Source organism: Wolffia australiana, chromosome 12 (genome assembly GCF_029677425.1).
Source record: "Wolffia australiana isolate 7733 chromosome 12, ASM2967742v1".
Classification (NCBI taxonomy): Eukaryota; Viridiplantae; Streptophyta; class Magnoliopsida; order Alismatales; family Araceae; genus Wolffia; species Wolffia australiana.
Genome location: NC_135846.1, coordinates 6,875,608 through 6,898,111, shown reverse-complemented (window position 1 = coordinate 6,898,111; position 22,504 = coordinate 6,875,608). Strand labels below are relative to the sequence as shown.

Here is a 22,504-nt window from a genome sequence, read left to right as displayed (position 1 = left end):
TAACAATATCACAGATCGCATATCGCAGAGCTGTACAATTACTTACCTGAATTTTCCTGAATCTCTATAATTTTATCTCACTCTGATGATATGAAATTATACATTCGAACTTAGATTCATCTATCACACTTTATTCTGTTTCAACCCAAACTTTTACTTTTGCCTGTGCTAACATGACTTGAGCGCCCAACTTTTGTTTTTAGTTTTTTTCCAAGTTATTTCAGGGCTAGCTTTAATTTGGAAAATTGTGAAAAATAATAGACCGATTGAAAAAAATATGCAAAATTCAACTAAAACTACATTGAGTTCCTAGCGATCAAACTGCTGATTTGTCACAATTTTTCACACATTTCCTGATATTTAATGGATACTTCAATACATAACTGCTTAAAAGATCCAGAACCAGTAGTTTACAGTTTTAAATGAATCAAATGAATTATGCCTTTGAATATAAGTACACTCATAGAGAGAAATAGGAAGAGGGAGGGAGAGATGGAAAGAGAAACAGAGGAGGAGAGTAAATAGAAATAGATATAGAGTGGGGAGAGTAAAGTAGAAGAATGAGAGAGGGATCAATAGGGAATAAGAGAGTGAAAGCGGGAAAGAAAGAAAACATAGAGAGAGAGAGAGAAATAATTCATCCAACAGGCACACCAGGCTCATTCCAAATCAAACACACAAAATATAACAACAGAAACATGCTTTATTACAGAATATCTGTAAAAAATAAATTCAAAAAAAAATGCGCCACCGAAGAAGACATTCCAGCCCAAAGAATTACAAGGGCGGAGAAAGAAATACACAGGACTAAATAAATATAAAAATAAGCATAAAATAGAGAAAATTGAGAGAGAAAGTCGCACAACTGACCTCGGTGAGCTCAGTAGAGGGAGTTGTAGGTGAAGCAGGTGGCTATGATGGACGCAACACATATAAGCAAGGAAGGAACCAGAGTAGTGTTTAAGAGCTTTCCCTGGCCTAAGTACCCGGCTAGCGTGATTGTCCCATCAGCAACCACCCTCGCTATGGTCCCTGCCTCTGTCGATAACAGCCCCCCATTGTACGTCCCACGGGCCAACCGTGACGACATTACCCGCGACAGGAGTGATAAGTTGACCCCTTTAGATCAAAGTATATTGACAAAAGATTAGAATTTCTAAAGAAGCTTTTTTTTTTAGTTAAAAAACGATTATCATACACATTGAAATAGTTTTTTTTTTATAAATGTCTTTGGTTCCATTACTTATCTAAAATTTTACAAGGGGTTTACAGTTTTTTTAAATTATAATAAAATACTCAAATAGCTCTTAACAGAACGTTTTATATAAACGTCAATCTATTTTGAAACTCTTGGGAAAACGTTTTATGTTACGAGCTAAATGTCACGCAATCCAGTGAACTCTTTTAAAAAAATTAATTAGTCTTTCAAGCACTTTATTCAACTAGAAGAAACAAAAACCTCAAAACAGCTTCAAATACATTTTGTTTCATAAAAATTAGTAGACTCATCAAAAAACATGTCTGTATGGTGTCGTACGAACATAAATTAAAGTTTCATGAAATGTTTTATCTTTAATTTTTATTCTAATAAAAAAACCAGTAACTCTTGACAAACTATTTTATATAAATATCGAGACACTCTTAAGAAAACAATATCTATAAATGTCGATCTATTAAAAAATTATTAAAGTATTATCAAAAGCTTTCCTACAAGATTCATGAGATTATGTAGAATTTTTCAAAAAATATTTCATACAATTGATTTGCTACAACTCTATTAAACCCTTAAAAGGCTTTTTTTTATTTGTTTGTACAAAGTAATTCTCGGATGCTTACAAAATTAATTTTACACCTCGTAATAAAATTTCAAATGCTTTTTTATTCCATCAAAAATTATAAGAGACTTTTAAAAGTGTTTTCACATATTTTATAGTATCGAAAAGTCAATAAACCCCAAGAAAAAGATTTTTTATTATGTGTACCTTCGAGGACCTCAGCTGCGACGAACATGATGAAACCAGAGGATACATACTGCGCCACCGAGTAGTGGTGGGTGACATGAAAGCTCAGAAGAATGCCTATGCAGACCATGATCTCAGACGCCAGCAGAATTTGCCTATGCATAGAAACCAGGCGACAAAGAGAATAAGAACAAAGGTGATTTAAAATACTTCTTATTTTATTAAGGCCTCAAATCACAAAAAAATTCAGCGGCAGACATCAACTAGTGTAACATGAGCAATCAAAATCTTCTAACTTCACTAAACAGCAGATGTCAATCAGTACTAATATAATCAAATTTGGCAAGCTTTATTAAACCACGCAGGCCAAAAAGAATTTAAAGGGCAGGCATCAACTAGTGTAAAAAATATAATCAAAGTCTTTTTACTTTATTAAACAGCACATGCTGACAAGTACTATTAATATAATCAAATTTAGAAAATTATATTGGACCAGAGTCTCAGGCCAAAGACAATTTAAAGGGCAGGCGTCAACTAGTGTAACAAATGTAATCAAAATCTTCTAGCTTTATTACACGACAGATGTCAATGAGTGGTAATAATGTTTTTTTTTTTTAATAAGAAAAATGTTCAAAACATTAAACCACGGTATCAGGTCAAGAAGAATTACAGTGGAGTGGCACTGTATAACATGGGTGAGCTCCTGGAAAAGCTGAGTCAAGCAATCAGGCAAAGTTTCTTTGGTCCTTTCTCTAGCACAACGGATGTGGAGGGGTGGTTGAATGTGAGGTTGAGCGGAGCTTGGGGAACACGCGAAGACCAAAGTAGCACAATAAGGCTGAATTGAGGAGTCATGCTTCCGATGTTTGGCGCCAGGGCACTGCACACAGGAGATGCAGAGGTGTTGGCCATTGCCACTTCTTGTGCCCAGGGAGAAACAACATGAGAAGGGGAAGGGAGTCCACGTGAATACAGGAAAAGGATGGGGGGCGTCCCGAGTACCGCTGGCAGACTCTGCGGTGGAGGGGGACATGGATCCATGCTGCAGCCTCCTCTGGGGTTGCCTGGCAGGGGAAGTTATGGGTGGTCTCCCAAGGGAATAGGAGGTAACGCATGGTATGTTGACCAAGTTCCCAGGGCCGAGTTGGGCAGACTTTTTGAGGTTGGATAAGGTGCCTTATTCATGTGATGGGTATCCATGGTGGCATATATATCTGTTTCCGAATGGTACCATAAAGTTAGTGAGAATGTGGAGGTACAGTGGCAATGCGTTCGCATGACTGACAGGGCAGTGGGAGGCAAGCCAATCACATTAGTCTTGGAGCTTTCCTGAAGGTCGATGGAAACTATGATTGAGGCTTTCTGGAGGCTCCGCAAACTTCTCTCAAGGAGGTGAGAGTCCATAGACCCCAACATCATGGTGCTGGAGGTGGAGACCCTCAGGAGCCTCTAGCGGCCACTTGTGCCTACTCTTCGAGGACCAGAACGAACCTTCAAGATTCGTCTGTCCTTGTGGCTGCCTTCGCCAGTGCCGCTACTTCCATGGGATTAAGGATGCCGAAGGGGAGCCTTAGAAAGGATATATCCTTGGGGGTGGGCAAAAGGAGATGACAGCATGGGATTCTTTAAGATCCTCAGCAGCTCATCAGACGAAGGTTTCCAAGACTTTGGAGGGGCACATGGGGAGGCAACCGCTAGCATATGCAACACACCCAAGTGGGGCAGTTGTCGAAACCAGACCCATCTAGTCAGATCTAGCTCTACAGGAGTCAGGGTCAATGAGGCAGACATTACTGAATCTCAATATCGACATGAGCATGCCAATGAAGAGAAATTTCCTATGCACTCCACTTGACAGCTGACTAGGGACGCATGAACATCTGTTGGCAGAAGGGTAGCCTCATTCATAGGTAGTAGTGGCGAAGGGGAGCCCCCGAAGGACAGTGATGGTACCCCATGGAGAACTGCCTTCTCTGTGGTGGCAGGAAAGGCGACGAGACTGTTGGAGGGGTCCGCAGGGACTAGAGACTGAAAACGCCTCAGGTGGGCAAGCCGATTGAAAAGAAGGATCTGTGCTGCAAGACTTGGTGTCAAAGAGGTAAAAGTTAGGGTTGAGGAACACAATGGGGTAAAGGCTTGGGTGGATTCCGTGAAGAGCGTAAGAGTGCAGATCTGCAAGGTTGAGGGGTTGCAGCTCAGGAAACTAGGACGAGTCACAGGAGGAAAATGGAGGCCAATCCAGTTGCAGACGACATGGAGGAGGTGATCAAGAAGGGGGTTGAGAGCGGATGACAAGACTGAGCGGTGGAGGAGGATCCTCTCACAAACTGTCGCGCCATGGCGAAGGCAGCGGTAATGAGGTTGCAGTGGGTGCAAAGGGCCGAGAAGGGGCACTCTAGCAGTCAGTTGAGCTTTAGCAGATCATTATCGGAGGTTTTACAATGAAGGGCACAAAGTTCCTAGAGGTGGTGTGTCAGGGGTGCAACCAGGGTGACACAAGGTTCAGCCGGTGAGGGCCTTCTCAGCATACGAGATTCAGCCGACCATTAAGGGGTTTAATGGAGAAGGGGCTCAAGGAACAAACGGCTTTCACATGTTTTTCTTTAGCAAGTTCTGGGAATCCTTTAAGACAGAGGTAAGACTACATTGGAGGAATTCAGGAATGGTAATTCCAGAATGGAGAGTATCAATTTGATAGAACCCCCTTCTCGCTCATACAAGATTACACTTGAATTCTCCAATCGACCAATGTCCGACAGTCGTCTAGGTGTTTAACATTAATGAGAGAAATAGTCGTCCAGGGGAAGCCGCCACTGATTACTTGAGTGGCCATGGGTGCCCGCGTCTGCACTGTCGATACCCCTGAAGGTGAGCACAGGGTAAAGAAAGTAACAGAGGGGTTAGGGTTGAGCCGGTATAGAAGATGCAGCAAGGGAAGACGGGGAAGAGGAGGCAGAGTACTCGTAAGGGTCTTTCCTGCCTTCTCGATAGATCTTGCCTTCTCTTATGACTCACGGCGCACCGCGGGTCATAACCCTTAGTGGGCTGGGTTGGGGTTGGCCCTTTTAATGGGCCACAATGCAGAGGGCTGTTTGGTCCCCTGCTGCCTTTGATACATCATGATTGGGTTCTTAACACAATGGATTACACTTATTCTTCCTGAAAAAGTCAGAGATTTGCACTGTTGCTAGTCTTGGCGATGGATGCCTTTGTTATAAGTATGACTAAGACCTGCTCACACGGTTTATTGAGGGGTTTCCAATGGGCAAGCTTCCCAGAGGATATCCTGTGCTACATTATTTAGGCAGATCCACATTTTTTGTGGAGGGCTCCTGGAGAAAGCTAAGAATCTCCCCATGCTATTGGATCTATTTGCGATTTTTTCAGGTCTCCAAATTAACCATGAATCAACATTCCTAGGGTTTGCACTATTGCAAGGGGAGGTGATCTAATACTCTGAGGCCTAGGGATGCCAATCGGGACATTGCCCATGCACTATTTGGGCCTACCACTGATGAGGGGTCGGCTTTCAAGCATGTAATGGCAGTCAGTGATCGAAAAGATGGAGAGGAAAGTGGTCGGTCCTCTCTACGATCCCTATATTCTATCTCTCAGTCTTTAAGCTACCAGCGGAAGTTGGAAAGAAGCTGGTTGATGCTCTGGTCTATTGGGATGTGATTTTCAGACCTGTCAACCTAGGGGGTTTGGGGGGTTCTGCAATTCTGAACAATGAACCTGGCGCTTCTGACAAAGTGCGTCTGATGTACGTTGAAAAATTAGGCGGATCTGATGTACGTTGGGAGTCCTGAAGAACACCTATGGCAGGCAGCAAGGTTAGGGCCGGGTCACTCGGGTCAGAAGGGCATTTGCATTTTCGTAGGGTTTGAGGCAGATCTTCCCTCGAGTGTGGGAGTTCTTCGACGTTAAATTAGGGGATGGCTCACAATTCTGTTACTGGCTTGAAGATTTGTCGACTAGGGGAATCCTATGTTAAGAGTCTTTTCTGCTTTTAGCCCTTGCACATGACCCTTGGGCCATAGTTTGGGATTCTTGGGATGGCATGTGGAATCTATTGTGAAGGATTCTTTCCGTATACATGGACTCAAAATTGGAGATCGAGTCCGCAATTGTGGACACTGCATGCATCACGGGAGGCAACACCCGACCCTGATCTTTAAAGCCAATGCCAGTTAGGTGCTCATGCTCGTTGGCACACAAGCGTGGCAGATCAGGGCAGGCCACATGCGCTGCACACGGGGCGCAGGGCGGTAGACAGCTAAGGCATTGGCCCAGAGAGCGCCGAGATGGCTGCAGGGAGCCAAGCGTCCTTGCGTGTAGTGTGGTGGTGTGCAGCGTCATGGCATTTGGCGCTGAGCACGGCGGCACCACTGTGGACTGAGCATGGAGGTTTCAGCGCGGGTGCTGGTGGCAGGTGGAGCGTCAAGGCTAGGCCAGACTGGCGGGTGTGCTGGGAGCCATGACTCACAGGCGCACAGCACCAGGCCCAGGGCCACTCTTGTGGCGGCGGAGTCGGCAGGCGCGCACGCGGGGCTGTGAGCCTCAAGGCGCAGGAGCGCCACTACCTAAGTGCACTTTGTGCCTCGAATCGTTACTTTAGTATCATCCCTGGTCTTCCCCCATTTAATGGCTATGACCTGCGATGTAATCTTGTTCCTTATAATGCAATGTCCCAATTTATGTATGGGGCCTAGCCCTACTTTCTCTCCTTATCCTCCAAGCAATCTAAAGCTATCTCAAGAGACTTTCGCTGCACAAGCAAAGACTGCTTAGCGTTTCTGCCCCAGCATTGAGGCCAGCATGCGTTTGATCTGAGCATTGTTCTTAGCTACGGATTTGACCGCGTGACAACGGGGCACAAGATGATTAGAAGTGGGCGTTACCCCCCTTTTTGTCTAGGGTGTTTATGCGAAGATAAGTGACAATCAGATTGAGGAAAAGGGGCTGAGTGGGAAAATTTGAGGCTGAGTACTACAAATATTACTACGATCTCAGGCCAATAAAATTGTAAAGAGCAGGCATCAACAAGTGTAACAAATTTAATCAAAATCTTCTAACTTTATTAAAAGACAGAAGTAATGGAGTAAAATTAATATAATCAGATTTTGCTAATAAAATTAAACCACAGTCTCATGCAAAGAAGAATTTAAAGGGCCAAGTCATAGAGTATAACTAATATAATTACATTTAGCTGAACTGATTAAACCATGGCAACATGCTATAAAATAATTCAGCAGTTATAAAACAGGTACCTGTCCTCAAACATGTTGCTGATGTAGCTGCCAACGATGATGTTGACGGGGAGAACAGTTAACCCAAGGCATGCGAGAAAGATGGCTACCGCACTGGTCTTCCATTCAAAGTAGTAAAGTGTGACGACGCTGGACTCTGACAGCAGAATCTCCATGGCATATTTCAGCATGAAATAAATCAGTAGTTGTACCTGGAAGAAAAAGGTCAGAAGAAAGTCAAATCCTATGAAAATGATAACAATCTGAAACCAAATTATTATTGTGAGAAATCCCACGTGATTCACTATTCTGAAATTAATTTGACGTTATCCATCAGGGATGTCAAAGGCACGCTGTGTCTTTGTAATTTAATAGATGGTGAGGCTTGGCGTCAATAAAGACAATTTCAGGTGGACGATGATGATCATAATTCCTCATCGTCGTTGTCTTCCATCAGTCAATAATGAATCATCATCATTATCACCATCCATTGGTTGATGAACCCTCATAGTCATCCATCAGTTTCCAAGCTAAGATAGAGCATTTAATCATGTCGTCATCACCGTTATCCTGTTTCCAGGGGTTTTCGTCGTCATCATCCTCCATCATTTGAATTCTTCATCATTATTGTGGTTGATCAAAGAAGCAACACAAGGCTCACGATGAGTTGAATTTATCATCCGTTAGTTAAATTCATCATTAAGGCTGTACAAAGAAAAAAAACTAACACTGGTAGTCTCATGGAGATTCATTTCAGGGAAGAATACCACCCATAGAGAAAAGATCATTCTTAGTCATTGTAATCCATGCCATCACTACGAATTAAAAAGGATGTGGTTTTCTAAAAAAATTGAAGAAATTGGGAAAGCAACCAAACCTTTACAGATGGAGTGAGCAATCTATAAGCGGATCGAATAGAATTGGCAGGGCCGTGTGAAAGCACATATTTTTCTTGATGGTTTTCGAAATCTGCATCCTCGTCGGCATCATCGTGCTTCTGCTCCAACGTTAGAAGTAAAGGTTGCACAAGATTTTCCTCCACTTGGCCACCCTCGACATCTCCTAGAAATATCCAACATTTTATGATTGAATGCCCATAGAACGCATTAATATCTTCACTCATGCATAACACAGTACAATACGGATACACAACAATCGGTGATGCAAATTTTATGAAAAATATATTCAAGTTTGTAAAGCATAGAACAAAACAGAGAAATTTTGATATTTTCTTCAATGATTAGTGACATTCTGATACTTTGCTATAAACATATCGAAGACTGTCCTTTGGCTGAGTTAAGTCTATCAATGAAGAACCATCAAGTTGTTTGTAAAGCATTAAATATGATTTATTCGTTTCAGTTGCCCTTGAAGTCTACACCATTTCAGGTCCTATATGGGCGGACTCCCCACCAATTTCTCCGTTATGGATCACCATCGAGCCATATTGCGTATGTAGACAGCCTTCTATTGGAGAGAGCTCACATACCTGACTCCATTAGGAAGACTTAAATGAAAAAAAGCAGATCGCCACTGGTGTGATCTCTAGCTGTGTTGGCAAAAAAGTCTACCTGTGATGAAGGCCTTATTGGATGAAATCGTTGGCAAAAAAGGATAAATGAGAAATTATTCCAAAAATTCTGGAGCGTTCACAGTGGTCAAGAAGGTGAGTGGAGTGGCCTGCCAGTTAGAGCTACCGGAAAGATGCTCTTTGCACCCGGTGATCCACATATCTCATAGATGAAGAAAGCATTCGGTCTGACAGAGACTGCACAAGAAATTCTGCCTGAACTATCTCTTGAGTTGGAATGGCAGCTACAACCAGAAAAAGTACTGAATGCCCAGAGAAAAGTCAGGAGTGGTAGAATGCTTAATCAGATGGAAAGGCCTACAGACTACAGATGGATCCTGGGAGCCAGTTTCAGTGATCCACCTACAAGGTGGTAGTCAATGGGAAGGGAATGATACATACTTAAACATTGAATATAAGAGAGATCGAAGAAGGGGCCGAAAAAGTCAGGCGTATAACGAGAAGGCAATGGTCAATGTGGGTTCAGCATGAGGGTCAAGTAGCAGTTGACCCTAGGCCAAAAACGTAGAGAATTGTAGAAGGTCATCACGAGTGAGGCCACATGTGATGACATAGGAATAAAGGGCGATGGACCGGCCCATTAAGATGGGCCAACACAGGCCCAGTAAGGAGAAATGGCTTGGAATAAGAGAATATTCGGGCCTGAGTGGGAGGGGGAAAATGAGCTTTTGGATGCTGATTCAAGAATTGGGGAAGTCAGGCGTTCTCTGGGAGCAAGGCTGCATTCCCCTAGCGCTCGAGGGGGATGAAGGCTTTCGGAGTTCTTGATCTCGGGCATAGCAAGAGGTCATTCAACAAATATCGGAATGGCAGGAAAGCAAGACGCGCAGATGAACTACATTGAGATAAACCATGTTTGTTACCTTTCTTTGGTCGTGATACCAGAATTTTGATTTCGTCATATCAGATGCACCAAAAAATATGTCATTGACTATGTGGAAACTTCTCCCCTGTTGAACCGAGGCTCTCTCTCTCTCTCTCTCTCTCTCTCTTTCTCTTTTTTCACTTTATTTCTTTCTCCATTGTGAGTGGGCCACGTTCTATAAGTGGCCCACGTGGGAGTTCTTCCTTTTTATTCGAATTTCACTTAAGTAAAATCCCACGTGTGAGCCTTTAAGTGACTCACACGTGGGACCTTGTAATGGGGCCTCTTAAAAGGCCCCAAGCCCTAGCCATCAAGAGTACACTTCTTTGTTTTGTTCTTTTTGTCTACAAGACTTTGTCTCAGGTGCCGCCCTTGGCTGGAGCTTCTCCTCTCCTCAACATCTCTCTATTTCTCCCAAACTAACATCCCCGTTGCCAAGACAAACATTGTCAGAATTCTCATCTCTTTAGAGACTCATCAACATTGGGAACTATAACAGGTTGACGTAAAAAACATTTTTTAACATGGTGACTTAATCAAGGAGGTTTATATGAAGCCACCTCCTGGATAGGATACATCCACAGGACAAGTTTGTCATTTGATAAAGGCACTATATGGTCTGATACAATCTCTTCGAGCCTGGTTCGAGAAATTAACTCAAGCCATGCGAACGCCTGACTATCACCACTGCAGTAGCGTTCATACTCTTTTTATCAACCTACCTTGCCTGGGAATGTATTCATCCTTATTGTATACGCAGATGACATTATAATTGCTGGAAATGATTCCCTTGGAATCACTAAAATGGGTCAGCATCTTCATTCCCAGCTTGATATTAAGAACTTAGGCCCCATTAAATATTTTTTGGCATCGAGGTGTCCCATTCGACCTGTGGTATCACTCTCTCCCAACAGAAATATATTTACGATTTATCAGACAAATCAGGTCACCTCTATATATGTAAATTGATACCTTAACTTTGATGAAACTAAACCCGATACTGATCCATTGTCCTATCTGTTATGACGTATCTACCACGTGTCTGCCACGTGATATCTCCTTCAGTGTAAACTATCCGTCGGACCATGTACCTATATATAGGTCAAGTCTAATGTTAATAGTAGATTAGTTATTTTTGCCCTAAAAGAATACTTGTCTTCCCTTTCTCTGCATCTCTCTCTCTCTCTCTCTCTCTCTCTCTCTCTCTCTCTCTCTCTCTCTCTCTCTCTTGGAAACCTATTTCTGGCACTATAAATGCCTGATTCATAACCTAATCTATCTCGCTCGCACCCGTCTGGATATCTCCTACTCTGTCAGTATTGTTAGCCAATTTATGCATCAACAGAAACTTTCTCACTTGCAGGCTGTGCACAGAATGCTCCAGTACTTGAAGGGGACAATCGGGCTTGGCCTCAATTTCCAGTGGTGTAAACCTTTGGCTCTAGAAATTTATACTGATTCTGATAATGCTGGCTTGCATGAAAAATGTTGCTCCCTTCTACGTTACAACCTTGTTACCTGGAGAAGCAAGCAGAAAAATGTTGTTTCTCGCTCTAGTACAGAAGCAGAATTTAGAGCTCTCACACAAGGGATCAGTGAAGTTCTCTGGATTCAGGGTATCCTCCAGGAATTAGGCGTTCAACACTCTGGGCCCAGCCAATTTGAGGTGATAAACCTGCCATTAGCCTTACCCATGATCCTGTTCAACATGAAAGGACCAAAAATGTTGAGATTGACAACCATCTCACCAAAGAAAAAGCTGGAGGCAAAGATTCTTGAAATTGCCTACAAAGCAACAGTTGCAGATCTCCTGACTAAAGTTCTTCCTATGGACCAGCATGCGCTTCTAGTGCCCAAGCTGGGAGTGAAGGATATTATTTCTCAGCCAGAAGGGAAGTGTTATCAGTTATATATTACCATCATAATTGACTGTAGTAACTGTGCCTGCATATATTCTTTCCTTTTGCGAGTAATGAAATGTTTTTTTTTGGTTAAATCTACGTGTCTTCCACCGCCTCTGCCTTTTTAATTGTACTTCAACTCCACTTTCACACATAATACAAATAGTTCCCTTTTTTCTCAAAGCCGTAATGACCATTGAAGTTCATCTAGCTATAATAGCAAATAGCACAGTTCGTTCTCTGAAATTCGTTATCATATGAATAGTCCATTTGAGAGAACAGGAAATGACATTTTCGGAAATAACCCCTAATTTTAAGAAGGGAAGGCTGAAACAATTAGGTTTTACCAGTAGAAAACACATTACCTGAGTTGTTTTGAACTTGGTTAGGGATAACATCGACATGAGGGATAGGCTCCCTAAAAGAAATCCACAACCAAACCAAATAACTGAGCCATGCAATGGCCATAAGCCATCCAGGCAGTGTGGTTACATTGAATGTCAGGGAAGCAATTTTGAAATTGGTTTGAAGCAATCCAGCGAGTGCAGGACCACATGCCATTCCCAGAGCACTTGCACTGACAAAACCTGCTGACGCTTGCATACGTATTTTAAGAGGAACACAATCACTAATGTATCTCCTGTTGACTGCTCTTGCTGATCCTAAACTGCCAAGTCATAAATCAATAAAAATAAGCGGCATACTATCAATTTGGAAAGATGTTTATGTGGATTATGGGTCAAGGATAGCATCAAAAATAAAAACTATGTCACATGAAAAAGGAATCACGAATTTAATATCTTCTTAAATAAAAACTAAGTTACATTGCCTTTATTATCCAATCTTTTATTTAATATCATTACCACAAAAAAGGAATAAAAGATGGGTTCTGGAACCAGGGTTCTTTTGTATATTCTATGAAGTCTTAAATGGAGGAAGTAGATAGCTTTGCATATTCACAAACAAGTAAAATAAGACTCACCCACATAACACGCGACCAATAAGAAGAATTGCAATTGAATTGAGATCAAATGCCACAGCATATAGGATATTCCCCAGAAAAAGAACAATGCTGCTGAAAACAAGAGGTCTGAAGTACGACTTGTTTGACCAAGCACTGAAGTAAACAGACGAGAACAATTGAGCTACTGCCATTGACCCAATGATTACACCACAGACAGTAGCTGCTGCTCCAAGGCTCACAGCATAGTCATCAGCCGTAGGCACAATAATATAAGTATTCACCATGTACAGGAAAGTGTTGACCAAGTTCAAAAGAAGAGACATAAAGTGATATCTTTGATCGTCAATCTGTTCTTCCGCTGAAATCGGAAGTTCTTCCTGGATGATAAGAGCATGCTGCCCTAAAAACTGAATCAAACTTGTTGTATGTGTCACCTTATCTACAGCCACTTGTATGGAGTCAATTATAGGATCCTAAAATTAAAATAAAGCATAACATTAATGTAAATAAAACATATAATGAAAATTTTGGTCCACAGGTTACCTTAGGAACTACAGACGGCTGATCATAAATCGAAAGATAGCTTCCCTGACGATCCTGAAGATCTGCTAAGTTACGAGATAAGGCCCCAACTACAGCTCCTATTCCCTGAAGTTTCACAGTAAAAATGCAAAAAATGGGAGGGCCAAATAGAAGACTCACGTACTAAACAACAAGTGAATTATATGATGTAAGTAAAGTAAAAGAAGCATTACCACATGTTTGAATACTTGCTGTAGCTGTGAGTATGGGTGGTTTGCTCGGGTTGCCACAAAGTAATCTGTGAATCTGTAGCCAAACCTTTTGTCGAATTTCTTCAGAATTTTTCGGATGCCCGTAGCATTAATATCGACAAATTTCAGCAACTTCAAAAGATCTTGACCCACATCTGTGTATGCTTCTCGTAGTTCACAAATCTTAGATATTTCCGGCTCCTGTAAAAGAACTTCACCATAATCTCCCAATTTTTTGATTCTGCTTGCAAGGATCCCTTGTTGCTCCAGCATAAAAAGAACAATTTTCTCAATCTGAAATAAAAGGGCATAAGTCATTTTCTTGGGATGTTCAATGGCTTGCCTAGTCACTAAAGCTTAGACCAAAAAGAGATGTCCTTGTCAAATAAATTCCCAGTTCCATTTTAGGGCAACAAAACTCCCCATGATATGTATAACACAATCAAGCCAAGGTATTCTTTTCATTCATAGAAAAGTAAACACGCCACGAAAAGCTTATAAAATATCCAAAAACCTAAGTGCCCCTCACAATAATCGTCAATGTCATCTTGATGCTATGCAATTCAATAATGTTATCACAAACTCTTTTTTTGACAAAAGATAAATGTTTTCTAAAATATTCACTTCAGCTGGATATTACTGACTAGTAAAGTTTGTGGACAGATGACAAATTGAATGAGCCGTAACCCAATCTGTCAATAAAAAAAACAGAATTGGATCCAGTTCCATCATGTCATTAAACTCTCCTAAAATAATCAATTTTACAATCGTCCCTCCATCCGATTTGTCATCCATTCTGTCCAACTCTTTAGACAGGAACAGAACTAAACCACAAGCCCCATAATGGATGACTGAACATCGTTCCTTCCCAAACCTTAATGACTTGCAACCTTGCACAAACTAGTAGGTGTGGATCAGAAAAAAATATCAGGAAGAGAAATGACTTATGCACAAGGAATTTAATAATGATTTCTTTTACATTTTTCACGAAATGCAGAACCAAGTTACCCAATAAGGAAGCAAATTGAAGAGTTAAGAACCAAGTTTATCCAGAAGGAAACAAACTCTCTAACCTCTCACATAATATCAATAATAACATTTTCAAATAAGACCTTGAACCTTGAACATGACCTTGATCCACCTACGCCCCCTGGGAGGAACACAGGACAGGCGGGAGTGGATAGGCACACCCTACTCTGTTCGAGATGCATATGCAAGACTTTGCGGCAGCCATATAGCGGAAGAACCGAGGATCCTCCACAGGTGTCACATCATATGGAGACAAAAGCTCCTCTTTAAGGTGAGATTTTTCTGTTGGCTTCTGCTTCGACGAAGCTCACCAGGAAGACATGGCTCCCAAACGCCTCGACAGAGTGTGCTTCGTGCACAAGCGGCGAAGAAGACTGTGGCCATCTATTTTTTGAGTGCTCATTTGGCCAAGTCATGTGGACCCGTCAGCTGATCCCGGGGGTGGATGTCTCCTCAGAGGCCTTTTGGGACTCTATACAAGGCAGTATATGCAGGGGGCGAGAGGGCCATGGACGACCCTTCAAAGTACTCTGGGAATTATGGCTCCAAAGGAATGAAGTCATCATCAACAAACGTGAAGCGTCAACGGACGATGTTGTACACACAATGACGTGTTTTACCTCTGCATGGTTTAAAGACCCATTACAAGGGCACGGGCCGACAGTATTGGCTATCTATGTACTTTGTGTGATCTCTCCTATCTTTCTTCAAAAAAAAAAAAGACCCGACAACTAAGTGAGATGAGAAAAATTAAGAATATCAAATGTGGATTAAGTTGAATTATAACAGCAAAAAGGGCTTATACTAATGCCTTTGAGCTTTCGTTGCACTGAAATAAATGATGCATGTGAAGTAAAAAGGAGAGATATTAAAACATCAAATACCTGATCATCTAAAATCCTGGAGAACTCCTTTACAACATGCCGACGATCTAGAGCCCCAACTTTTAATTGTTGAGAATATTGCTTCACTTTCTTCTTCATCAGCTTGTAATTAATATAGAATCTGAAGAAAATATGTTTCCAATCTTAAATGATTTGGCACACTCTCAAAGATATGAAACACACCAAAACAGGGTTTAACATAAATTCAAAATTATCATTAGAGGCATAAACATTCAAAAAGACACATCAAATTGAGTACTGCTCCAATGATCCTGATGATTTGATACAAGGTCCCTCCAAGGACCTATCATGAGGCTAATAGGAGGTGACGTCATCCCGCACGTGCAACCTGAAGCCACATGTGCCGTCTTCGAATAAGGCTGGGCGGGAGCCTCTTGATATAACTAAAGGTGGAGCTACCAGAGGGGACACTTTTCAAGATAACTACAGTTGGCAGAAGTCGGAGATTCTCCATCATCGTCAGGAGGGCATTCCTACTCAGTTTGCGTTCAATATTGATTCCATCTGGAGGTTGATGGGGAAACTAATATACTTGAGCCATGCTCAAATTCATATAGAATATGCCTTTCTTGAAGAAATTTATGTATAATATGCTGCGGGCGTATTGGGCCTAGAGAGGTATATTTCCTGGCAGCCTATTCATAAGATCTTTTGGTGGACTTATCAGAAAGAAGGCAGAGGAGCTTGCCGGCGCCCACCGGATTGAACTACAGTAATTGTTGGGCTGGGCCAAGCAAAAAGGCCCATGAACCCTATTTCTTTCCCTTTCTTTCTATTTTGGCTATAAGTACCCTGCAAGGACGATTAGGGTTTGGCTAAGAAGTATTGTGCTTATTTTCTGTATCTCCCAACCTGCATAAGGCTAGAAGACGCCCTGCTCCATCTGGCAGGTTCAAGACCTCCAAAATTTCTTCCTCCCTCTCTCTGGAAGGTTTCCCCTCCAAAAGCTTTTCACCCATCGGGTTTGGGCATGTTGAAACAGAGTAAGGACCAATTATAATGTCATACAAACCTAGGAAAGCTCGATGTTGGGATGTATACAGATGTTTATTATGTAGTATCAGCCATTGACAAAAGAAAACCTCTGATTATTGCTCCTTTATTGGCGGGAATTCGATTACCTGGCATGTAAGAAGTAAAGGTAGCCTCTCCATCTGAAGCAGAAGCCAAATTTTCATCAATGGCTTACAGGATCTATAACGGACTGTGTAAAAGAAGGCTAGTGTCAGAAATCGGAGTGTGTCCATCATGATGTACCACACTCTATTGTACCAATCAGGAATATCCATGACTAATTATTCTAGGCAACATAAAATAACAATAAACATTGAGATAGACTGTCACTGTATCAAAGAGAAGATTGAAGTTCCTGATTTGTACAATAGAGTCCATTTGTTGGATCTTCTGAGCAGATGAGAGACATATTAACAAAGGCCTACCAGGACTGGGATTTTATATGAATTGATGTCCAAATCGGGCATGTCTAGCATCCATACCCAACTTGGCAGGGGAGTGTTAGATATTCATGGAATATCTAAGATCTTAATTTTCATCATTGTACTATCTTTATCCTTTCTGATTCCTTTATTTTACTTGTATATCTATGCGAATCTGAGAACGTATAATGCAGATCACTAGTTGTTCCCTTGGTTTTAATTTCTAATGGGCCAAGCCATTACCATCATAACCAGTATTTAAACCAATCTCACTTAGAAATGGACCTTATACTTTCTTGGTCAACTAGCTGGCAGCTGACACCATATTATGATGCTGCCGACAGTGAGATATAGGTTGGGAAATGTCCAAATAACTCAAGTACCTAATTTTATATTCTGGTGGGAAGTAACTTCACAACCAACAGATTTTCCCTCGGAAAAGCCCTTTGTAGTAGAAAGCCTCACACATTAATGAGGAACCACAATATTGAGATCAATATATCTACGACATCCAAATTACTGAAATCCTCTCTTTTTTCAAACTAGTCAGAAAAAATGTGCCCCATTAATAATGTATGATCTTCACATTTGAATACTACAGCCAATGAACATTGAGGGGCCGTCTATTTAAGGTCGATTATAGTTCAAAAAAAAAATTAAGGTCAATTGCACCAGATCTAAATAAACCACAACAAGGATAGAAGCAGAAGTGGCTTTGCACTGTGACAAACCACTTTTTATAAATGTGCTCTCCATAAAATATGTCCTCATTCCACTACAGGAATGAAGGAGCAGTCCAATCCTACATGACTGGCTCCAATACGAGTCACAATTTCATCAAAGGCATTGGAATATGTGAACTGATTATTGGTCTGCCGAGAAAGGAGGTCTTCTTCAGCACAAGCTAAAGCGAGTTTATGAGCAGGAGCGGATAACTTTTCATTCTGAAACTAAGAATTTCCAGAAAGCAGATGGCAGCTTCGTTCCAGAAAGTATATGAAAAATTTTAAAATCTAAATAAAAATATAAAATAAAATTAAAGATAAAAAATTAAACAAATTAAAAATTGATTTTTAAAAAAATTAAAATTAAAATTTTTTAAAAATAAAAAATAAAGGATTTCGAAGCTAACAATTACCACATCAAGCTATCATCCTAAAAATTCACTTACTGAAATACCGGACAGGAGGATGTTTTACACTGAGTATGAAATGCAATAAAAAAAGTTGGTGCCATTACCCTTTCCATTCCTCAATTTGATCAGCTTTCAACTTCTTCGCAAATTGAACCATTTTTTCTGATGAGGAACCAAATCTAGAACCAAACTAATGTCTATCAGACTTATGAAAAGAAATATCTTCGACATCATGAGCAATTCAATAAAATACAAAAAAATAAAACTAATAATGAACATTCCAAGAACGGAGAGATTCCATGTCTCGCAGGTTATCAAAATGTCAATATTGCTGTTGGGTATGGCTATCCGAGAACTAATTGAAGTGACTTAGTATGGCAGCTGAATGCTTTGTAAGGCAATTTTGGCATAACACGTATGATTATCTCAAGGCAAAATTACCAACAGTAAGTGAAGTAAAAATCGAGATATAAACCATATTTACCTCATGTTTCTAAGATAAATACAAAACTATGCAACAATTAAGAAAGCAGAAAGCTTGATCCGAAAAAAAGGCCAAAAAATCATCTACACTAGAAGAGAGATGAGGCCATCATTACCTTCAACGAAGCTTGCGTACACCTTGTGGAGATACCTCGAGAGAGCAATCTATGGCTTCTCCTGCATCACTGTCACCTCTGCCAGCCATTTCCGGCATTCAATGAGAAACAATATCAAGTGCCATAAAAAATAAAGAGATGAGGATCGCCTTTCAGGCATCGTCCATGAAACTTTCTCCGTATTGACTTTTAGTCTCTCTCTCTTTTTCCAAATTAAAACTCATTAATTTGATACGACCGAAGTTTCAGAATCTGAATTGTGAACAACGGATGCATAAAAAGACGGAAAATTCGACACCAGATCACAAAATAAGCAATGGCCACACAAAAAAATACAAACTATCGACTTTTTATCTCTCTCTTTTCCGAATTGAAATTCATCAATTCGACGCGATCGAAGTTTCAGAATCTGAATTGTGAACACCGGACGCATAAAAAGACGGAGAATCCGGTACCAGAGCCCAAAACAAACAATGGCCACATAAAAACCACAAGGCAAACTATCGACTTTCAATCTCTGTCTTTACTTCAACCTTTTCCGAATTAAAACTCAGTAATTCGACACGATCGAAGTTTCGGAAGTTGAATTGTGAATACCGGATGCATAAAAAGACGGGGAATCAGGCAACAAAGCACAAAACAAGAGACAGCCACACAAAAATCACAACGCCACGTCACCAGTGCGAACCGTTCGACAACGAGCAAGATAAGGAACTAAAATTCGCCATGGAAACGCAACTCTCACTTGGATCTTCCACCTTGAAATTCCAAAACTAGCACATCGAACGACGCCAAGATCGCCACCGCGGGAACCGATCAACAAAGAGGAAGATAAGAAACTAAAATTCGACAAGGAAACGCCATTCTCACTTGCAACTTCTACCTTGAAATTCAAAAACTAGCACATCGAACGACGCCAAGATCGCCACCGCGGGAACCGATCAACAAAGTGGAAGATAATAAACTAAAATTCAGCAAGGAAACGCAATTCTCACTTGCATCTTCTACCTTGAAATTCCAAAACTAGCACCTCGAACGACGCCAAGATCGCCACCGCGCGACGATGGACATGCACTACACTACGACTAGAGAACGAGAGAGAAAAACCTAGCGATACAGAGAGAGAGAAAAGCTATACCGAAGTGTTGGAAGCGGCCACTGCGATCGGTGCAGGAGAGAAAGAGAAATGCGGGAGCTGTTCGAGGAAGACGACGCCAGCCACGCGGCGCGATAAACTCTGCAGTGCCGCATCTACATTCATAATTGCTAAAATATAATTCCCGTCAGCCCCTCCCAAACTTAAACAATTATTTGCAGGGTCCTTTATTAGATATTATAAGAAACATCTCCACAGAAGTTAAAAGCTCTGGTTTCCGAGTCCATCTCCAGATCCGACGGACAGGGATGGGACACGTCGTTTCAGGGTGGAAAAGGGGAACATCTATCGCCTCTGGAATTGGACATCTCTAAATATAAAAGGAAAGAGTTTTGATCACAATTAATGTATTTGTCTAATAAGAAATCTCACAGGGTTATCCAACAGTTTGTGTGTGCCACATACAAAGCCGACGCGTTGCATGGATGCCTCTCTCTCTCTATTTATCTCCATCTATCTATCTATCTATCTATTTATCTATCTATCTATCTATCTATCTATCTATCTATCTATCTATCTATTTATCTATCTATCTATCTCTCTATCTATCTATCTCTCTATCTATCTATCTCTCATTCTCCCTCTATTTTTAAAAGAATGGGATCATGGGAAGATCTCATAGACTTTACATTCATGTCGCAGCCAAGAAAAAATTTGTGGATTCTTTATCCAACAGGTACTCCATGTGACTATCTATCTCTCTCTATTTCTAAACGAATGGGATGATCTCATAGATTTCAAAATCATGAAGCAGACAAGAAATACCTTCTGGATCCTTCATCCAACAGATACCCCATGTGAGTATCTTTCTCTCTCGATATATCTCTATTTTCAAATGAAATGGAAAAATCTCATAGATTTCAAAATCATGAATCAGATAAGAAAAACCTTGTGGATTCTTTATCCAACATGCACCCAGTGTGATTATCTATCTATTTATCTATATCCATCAATCTATCCATATATATATCTCTATTTATAAGTGAATGGGAAGATCTTATAGATTTTAAAATCATGTAGCAGACAAGAAAAATCTGTGGATTCTTTATCCAACAGGCAGTCCATGTGATTGTCATATATATATATTTAAAAGAATGGGAAGATCTCATAGATTTCAAAATTATGTTGCAGACAAGAAAAACCTTGTGGATTCGTTATCCAACAGGTATTCCATGTGATTGTCATATCTCTTTCACTCTTTATCTCTTCCTCTCTCTCTAGTGGATTTTTCACCAGCGACGCACTCCATGTATAGTAGATAGACATAAATCTATCTCTAAAGGCAAAAAATGCAGCCTCTTTTTGTCTTTTCTCGGAAAAAGGATGACCAGCTGATAAAATCCACAGAGTATCACCAGCTTATTCGATGGCACATAAAACCCACTAATTATTTTTGTTGATAAACGTTTCCAGGGACTTCTCCATCTAAAATTACCCTACAGCAACCCCATGTAATCTTTCTAATCTAGCCATCTATCTATCTATCTCTCTATATATATATATCTGTCTATATATCTATCTCTGTATATATACTATATATCACACACACACACGATCACTCACTCACTCACTCACTCACTCTCCAGAATGTATTATATATGATATATGTTTACTCACTTACTCTTCAGATAAGGACAACTTGTAAAATAAACAAATGTTTATAATTGTATGTTATATTAGATTATCTTTGGGGGAGAAAGTCACATGCTGTGGGCCGTGAGGAGTCAGGAGAAAATTGAGGTGGGTCCTACTGGGGCCTTGTAAGACCAGGGAAGGTAATTTTACAAGACATTTTATGAAAACTCAACTTTTGATAAATAGGCATGCGAAAAATAAAACTTCTAGGTTTTATTCTAGAATAAATTCTAGGTTTTACAAACCAGCTGACACCGTCCCAAGCTTAAAACTTGATAATTATGAGAATGAAGCGTAAAACTTCTGGGCCCTCAATCTAGGAATTAATTCTACATAAATAAATCTTGGAGTAAAAATGTTGGTGACGTAAGTTGATAAACCACCAAATACGCAAGTGAAAGTGGCCAAAGACCCTGGTCAAAGTTTTATCAATCTCTTTCTTAACTCAAATATTTATCTGAATATGGAGTGGGAAAATAGGTTTATATGCAATCAAGTAGGAAATATTGGCTCAACCTCAACTTGCGGTAAGTATGCCAAAAGATAAAACTTACCCTTCTGTAATAAAATAAATATATCTAGGAGTATAATGGATAGAAGTTTGTACGCCACCATATGTGCAAGAAAATCGGCCCGGCCTTGAATAGTATTCTATAATATACAAAGACGTGATAAAACTAATCGTTTTTCTCTCTCATTCAACACATACGCATGTATATTTCAAGGATAGAAGGGATGAGCGGATAAGTTTATAAGTAGTACGGTGGTTATTTTGGAAAAAGGTCGACGTTAGACAGTAAGCGAACAAAGAATAGAACTCTACGAATCTCTCTTATGAACACAAAAAATACATAAATATATAAATCTAGGAACAAAAAGGGAGGGGAGATGTCGTCTATAAGCCGCCAAATGAGCTGGTAATATCTGTCCAAAGTCCACATTTGGTAAATAAAAAAAGACGGGATAAACTTTGCTAATCTTTCTCATATAATCATACATTTCTAGACATAAGAAAGCAAGAAGACTAAAGTTTATTAGCCGCCAAGCGCGATGGTGATATCAGCCCAAGTTCAACATTCGGTTAGGATAAACTTCTGCCCATCTCTATACTTACTCTTATAAATATATTTTTCTAGAAATAAGAAAGGGATGGAAAATAATGATTATAAGACACCGAGAGTGTTTATGATATTGGTCCAAGCTCAGCATTTGGTGCATAAGTGGGTAAGGATAAAACGTTGCAAATTACCCTTTATACATATCCAAATAATTTTTCTATGAATAAAGATGGAGAGAAGAAAGTTT

The 22,504-nt window shown here is 40.5% G+C and overlaps 1 protein-coding gene across 10 annotated transcripts; it reads right to left on the bottom strand.

Annotated features, from left to right (window-relative positions):
- Positions 1 to 659: 659 nt before the first annotated feature.
- LOC144710027 (Major Facilitator Superfamily with SPX (SYG1/Pho81/XPR1) domain-containing protein) lies at positions 660 to 19,672 on the bottom strand. Of its 10 annotated transcripts, XM_078583683.1 has the most exons (13): positions 19,547 to 19,672; positions 18,409 to 18,486; positions 17,914 to 17,988; positions 16,360 to 16,442; positions 15,218 to 15,338; positions 13,287 to 13,598; positions 13,075 to 13,179; positions 12,550 to 13,004; positions 11,933 to 12,234; positions 8,088 to 8,272; positions 7,232 to 7,422; positions 1,983 to 2,116; positions 660 to 1,119 (listed from the first exon to the last, which is right to left on the bottom strand). In XM_078583683.1, exons 5-13 carry the CDS (start codon positions 15,314 to 15,316, stop codon positions 881 to 883), a joined length of 2,022 nt encoding a protein of 673 aa, XP_078439809.1. In that variant the 5' UTR covers positions 15,317 to 15,338; positions 16,360 to 16,442; positions 17,914 to 17,988; positions 18,409 to 18,486; positions 19,547 to 19,672; the 3' UTR covers positions 660 to 880. The 10 variants fall into 10 exon arrangements, with proteins under 10 accessions (XP_078439809.1, XP_078439802.1, XP_078439807.1 ...); XM_078583676.1 differs by lacking the exon at positions 16,360 to 16,442; XM_078583681.1 differs by lacking the exon at positions 16,360 to 16,442 and having other exon boundaries at positions 18,409 to 18,477; positions 19,547 to 19,628.
- Between the last annotated feature and the right edge of the window lie 2,832 nt (positions 19,673 to 22,504).

Excerpts from the sequence above, each read along its gene's own strand:
- LOC144710027 (XM_078583676.1), bottom strand. The coding sequence starts at position 17,966 with ATGGTTCAATTTGCGAAGAAGTTGAAAGCTGATCAAATTGAGGAATGG. Across the intron at positions 8,273-11,932 it reads CCAAGTTCAAAACAACTCAG|GAGATGTCGAGGGTGGCCAA; the intron begins GTAATGTGTTTT and ends GGATATTTCTAG. Across the intron at positions 7,423-8,087 it reads TGCTCACTCCATCTGTAAAG|GTACAACTACTGATTTATTT; the intron begins GTTTGGTTGCTT and ends TTTTTCTTCCAG.